This window comes from Sebastes umbrosus, chromosome 19 (genome assembly GCF_015220745.1).
Source record: "Sebastes umbrosus isolate fSebUmb1 chromosome 19, fSebUmb1.pri, whole genome shotgun sequence".
NCBI classification, from domain to species: Eukaryota; Metazoa; Chordata; class Actinopteri; order Perciformes; family Sebastidae; genus Sebastes; species Sebastes umbrosus.
The window spans coordinates 511,914-516,913 of NC_051287.1; the positions used below are offsets into that span (position 1 = coordinate 511,914).

The following is a 5,000-nucleotide window of genomic DNA, read 5'->3' on the forward strand; positions in this document are numbered from 1 at the left end:
ATCAGAACGTGATGGATCAGAGCTGCAGCATCAACAGCGTACAGGTTCAGTAGTTATATGTCACTGGACGTTGCATTAACTCGGACACGTCATGCTACAACCTTTCAGCTTCTGGATAGAAAAAGGAACCGTCCTCCAGGTTCTGATAGAACCAGAGAAGCCCTGCAGCGTGTTGAGAACAGCTCAGGACGTTGTTGGTCACTGAGCTGCCGTCACTGGACCACCTTCACAACACTCACTGGATCAGAAGAACCAAACACATCATGAAGGACACCACTCATCCCTCTAACCCGACACCTGTTGATCTCCTCCCATCAGGCAGATCGATCCACACAAACAGACTCAAACAGCTTCATCCCAACGGCCATCATAACCCTCCTGAACTCTGACGTCTCCTCCGTCTGAGTCGGACACGTAAAATAAAACCTGTTGGAACGTGCAACGTACATCTGCTGTTACAGACATGTGCAATAATTATCTGATGGACACTTTGTGCAATAATCTGGCAAAACTGGCATCTCACAATATACATTTTCTTTTATATTTATATTGTATTATCTTTTATATTCTTTTATATTTATATTGTAGGATCTCTTTTTTATTGTATTATCTTTTCATTAGCACCTCTGGGGGATTGTCACAATCTCATTTCGTTGTACTACACGACGACAAGAAACGGCTTGAATCTTGAATCTTGAATCTACATCCTTCACTAGTCAGTGACCTGCAGGCTCTTCACACACAGCCAGCCACCAATCACAATCATTCGTCATCTACTCATCAACCGACCAGAGCAGCCGCACCGCCGGTCGTCGACCGCCACCTGAAACTGAGCGAGGAGCAGCGGGAAGAAAAACACCCACGAGGAAGATTCGGTTGCAACAAAGAAACACGTCAGATGTGTTGAAACAAAACCACGCCTCCTTGATTCTTTCATATCTCAATCTCAGCTGTTTAAACATCCTGTCTGTTACAGTTCAGTCAGAAGACGCAGAAACACTGAAGTGATTTTAAGGAATTAAAGTCATTTCTAATGCTGCTCCCGATTAGACCGATCAGGCCATTAAGCCATTATCAGTCGTTATCAGCACCATAGATGTGGGTCAGTAGGGGCCCTACTACATCATAAAGTGAAAGTGAAACTCCGTGTCTGTGTTGTTAATATATGTTATATGTATTAACGGTTATTTGAGCTGCAGACGATTAGTCCATCAACAAAAAATTAATCTGCAACTATTTTGATAATCGATGATGATGATCGGTTGTTTAAAGAAAAATAACAAAAATTCAGTTTCAAGCTTCTTAAATGTGAAGATTTGGTGCTTTGGTCTCTGGTTCCAAGACAAAATATGAATTATAACTTTAGTTTAGACGCCTGATATGTTTAAAAATATATGAAAACTAGAAGTGCACTCGGAGAGAACAGACCTCCGCCAAGGCAGGTTTCATGTACGTAGCTGCTCTTTAACCTTCGTTGTAAAGGATTAAAGGTGTTTCGATGTAAAGGATTGAAGGTGTAAGGTGAAAGGTGTGTTACCTGGGAAGGCGTGCGGGTTGGACGAGCCCCTCTTCAGGCACTTGGAACAGAGGATGTGCACGGCGTAGTGCAGGCCGGGCCACTCCTGCAGCAGCACGTTCAGCTCCTCCACCAGCGGCGTGACGGCCTGCCACGCCGTCCAGATGTTGGGCAGCGAGGCGTGGCTGGCGATGGACAGAGTCTCCGCCTGCAGCTTCCCTTTGGCGGGCCGGTGGCTGATGACCACGGGGACTTTGCCGCGGTAGGCGAAGATCTGATGCCGGCCGTCCGACCTCTGCACCACGTGGCTGTTTATCTGCACGCTGAAGCGAGCGAACAGCCCGGGAGGAAACAGGAAGGGGAAGCTGTACCGGATGTGCAGCTGCTCCACAGAGAAGAAGGGACACAGAGGCAGAGAGCCGCCGACGCCGCTGGCCGACGCCTCCGACGCCGAGACCCGGGGCTCCTCGCTGCTGACGTAGCTGGGGAACTTATACCACGCCGTGGCGCCGTTCAGGGGCTTGCTGCGGGGCTTGTTGATGCAGTAGCAGACCCCCATCTTCTCCAGCAGCTCCATGATGAGGTGCAGGTCCTGCTGGGTCTGGATCAGCGGCCGCAGCAGCAGGCGGATCACGTTGGAGGGCAGAAGGCCGTGTTGGATGAAGCCCTCCACGTGGTGCTGCAGGTGAGTCACCCTGAGGTTCTCCCCCTTCTCGTCCTCGATGACCAGACTCACCCGGCTCTTGTCCCCCCTCTCCCCCTCGGAGAGCAGCCGGTCCAGCAGCGTGGACTCGTCCCTCTGGAAGAAGACGTTGAGAATGGCGATGAATCGTGGAAGATTGTGAAAGACGTACTCCTTCAGCGTGAGGCTGTCCTCGAAGTACAGCAGCTTCCCGCTCTCGTGCAGGTAGGATAAGGCGCTCTGCAGCCGGTCCTCCGTGAGCCCGGCCTGGAGGCCCAGACGGGCCGAGTCCCACCACGACAGCCACAGGTCTTTGGGCTTAAAGTGCAACTCCTCCAGCATCTGCCAGGACTTGGGCAGCACGCGGTGGAGGTTGGGGAAGATGTCCCGGTGGTCTGCGACGGACATGAGCTTCTCCCTCAGCCGCTGGATGTTCCTCTGGGCGTCGGTGCAGCTGATGCTCAGCACCGGAGACAGGATCTGCAGCCGGTGGTTCAGCATGTACTGCAGCTGGGACTTCCTGCGCCTCAGGTTCCTGTCGGAGACGCCGTAGAAGAGGACGTGAGGGCTGGAGGTGCGGAGGTTGTAGCCGTGCTCCAGCGCCTGGTCCACCTGCAGCGCCAGACTCCTCAGGATCTGGATGTCCCTCTTCTCCTGCAGCCCGATCTGCCGGTGGATGTCCAGAGTCTTCTCCTCCAGCTCCACCTCCCCACACAGGTCTGCATGCGTGCCCACCAGGCACACGACGGCGTGGGGCACTTTGGCACTGAGGAGGTGGAGGAAGTACCCGACGTGGGTGTAAAAGTTCTTGGGCGAATATGCTTTGAGATTCAGGACGAGGACGTAGAGAGCACCGGGGGAGAGGAAGAAGGGTTTGATGAGGTCGTAGTTTTGCTTCCCTGACAAGTCGTACACTAGAAACGTGAGGCAGCGATCGGCGTCCGCCACCCAGTTAGTCACTTCGATCCCTCCGTTTCCCTGGACGCCTTTAACATCCTGCCGCTGCCTGCCCTCCACGCTCTGCCGGAGCCGGGTCTTCCCGGCGTCGGCGGCGCCCATCAGGACCAGTTTGAGCCGCGGCTTCACGGCGAGCTGCGAATGCGCCAGCTCCTTCTGATAGGCTGCGATGTAAGGGATCCCCTTCATGCACACCTCGTACGGAGGCTGGATGAGAGGGTTGTCCTTCACCTTCCAGATGTTCACTTTGGACAGCTTCCCGAAGTCATCCGGCAGTATGGCTATTTGGTTCCCCTGCAGGACGAGTTCCTCCAGCTTCTCCAGCTCCACGATGGAGTCGGGCAGGTACGTGATGTTGTTGTTGTCCAGCCACAGGTTGGCCAGCTTCACCAGCTGCCCCACCTCCTCCGGGATATGAGTCAGTTTATTCCTGCTCAGGTAGATCTCCTCCAACCCCGTGATGCTCAGGATGACCTGGGGGAAGTCCTCAAACTCGTTGGAGGACAGATTGAGCATTTTGAGTCTTTGCATCCGAGCGAACGCGGCGGGCAGCGCCGTGAGCTCGTTCCCGTCCAGCATCAGGCTCTCCAGCTGCTGCAGCTGGCAGAAGGAGTCCGGTAAGGTGGACATGTGGAGACTACTGAGCCACAGGATCTTAATGGACCTCAGCTTCATGATGTCCGCCGGCAACACCTCGAACTTGTTCCCGGAGCAGTCCAGCTCCTCCAGCTCGCCAAGGGCCAGGATCTCGGGGGGGAACTGGTTCAGCTTGTTGTGATCCGCGTCCAGAGTCCTCAGCTTGGCGAGGCCAGAGAAAGACCTGGGGAAGTCGTGCAGGTCGTTGAAGCTGATGTCGAGTTCCTCCAGAACCTGCAGGGCTCCGATGTGAGCCGACAGGTTCTGGATCTTGTTGTGGCTGACGCAGAGCTTCTTGAGGCCCCTCAGCTGGCCCACGCCCTCTGGGAGGCTCCTCAGGCAGTTGTGGCTCATGTCGAGCTCCACCAGCCGGCCCAGCTGGAACACCACCCGGGGCACGGAGCTGAACTTGTTCCTGCGGAGCACCAGGACGCGCAGGTTGTTGAGGCTGGAGCCCAGCGCGTCGGGGAGATCCTGCAGGGAGTTGTTGCCCAGGTTGAGCGCCTCCACCTCGGAGATGTCCTCCGGCAGGATGATCTGGTTGTCTTTGGAGCAGAGGGTGAGCTGCCGCAGGTTGCTCCGCAGCTTCCGGGAGCGCAGAGCTGCATCTCTCCACAACCTGGCCGTCCTCAGGTTGTTCTCCTTGTCCTCCATAGGGCCGCACCCCTCCTCTTCCTCCTCCTCCTCCTCCTCCTGCTGCTTGTTATCATGGAGAGGTTTCATGGAGACAGAGAGGACAGCAGCATGGTGCACCGATCTGAGACCCCTCAGCAGGACAGGAGACAAAACCAAAACACACTTTCTGTCTGGGAATAAAGACGCTTATGGACGGCAGCAGCAGCAGCAGCAGCCGCGGAGGCATCGTCTCCTGCAGCATCAGAACAAAACACCGAACCACCGGACCACCGGACCACTACCGGCTACAGCTGCGGGTTCGAGCCCCGGTCGGAGCTCCGGTGCTGCAGCGGCCTCATGGAGCTCTCTGCTCGGATACAGATCCGTGTTCCTGGAGCTTCCTGAGCCGATGAGTCTCTTCCTGCAGCGGGGAGTGGAAGTGAGGCGGATCCGCTCTCACTGCGTCAGATCCATGATCCCTCCTACATCCCTCCCTTTCTCCCTCCCTATCTCCTCCTCTTCCTCCCTCCATCACTTCCTCCTCCTCCTCCCTGCTGCTGGAGGAGGAGGAGGAAGAGGAGGAGGAGGAGGAGA

At 55.5% G+C, this 5,000-nt stretch overlaps 1 protein-coding gene across 1 annotated transcript in view; it reads right to left on the bottom strand.

The window, feature by feature from the left end:
* The window catches only part of mfhas1 (malignant fibrous histiocytoma amplified sequence 1), a 19,699-nt gene extending 14,815 nt beyond the window's left edge, over window positions 1-4,884 (bottom strand). The window contains exon 1 of the mRNA XM_037752367.1: window positions 1,538-4,884. Within this exon, the coding sequence (XP_037608295.1) occupies window positions 1,538-4,514 (2,977 nt within the window). The 5' untranslated portion in view covers window positions 4,515-4,884. The remainder of the gene's footprint in view (window positions 1-1,537) is intronic.
* Window positions 4,885-5,000: the final 116 nt, after the last annotated feature.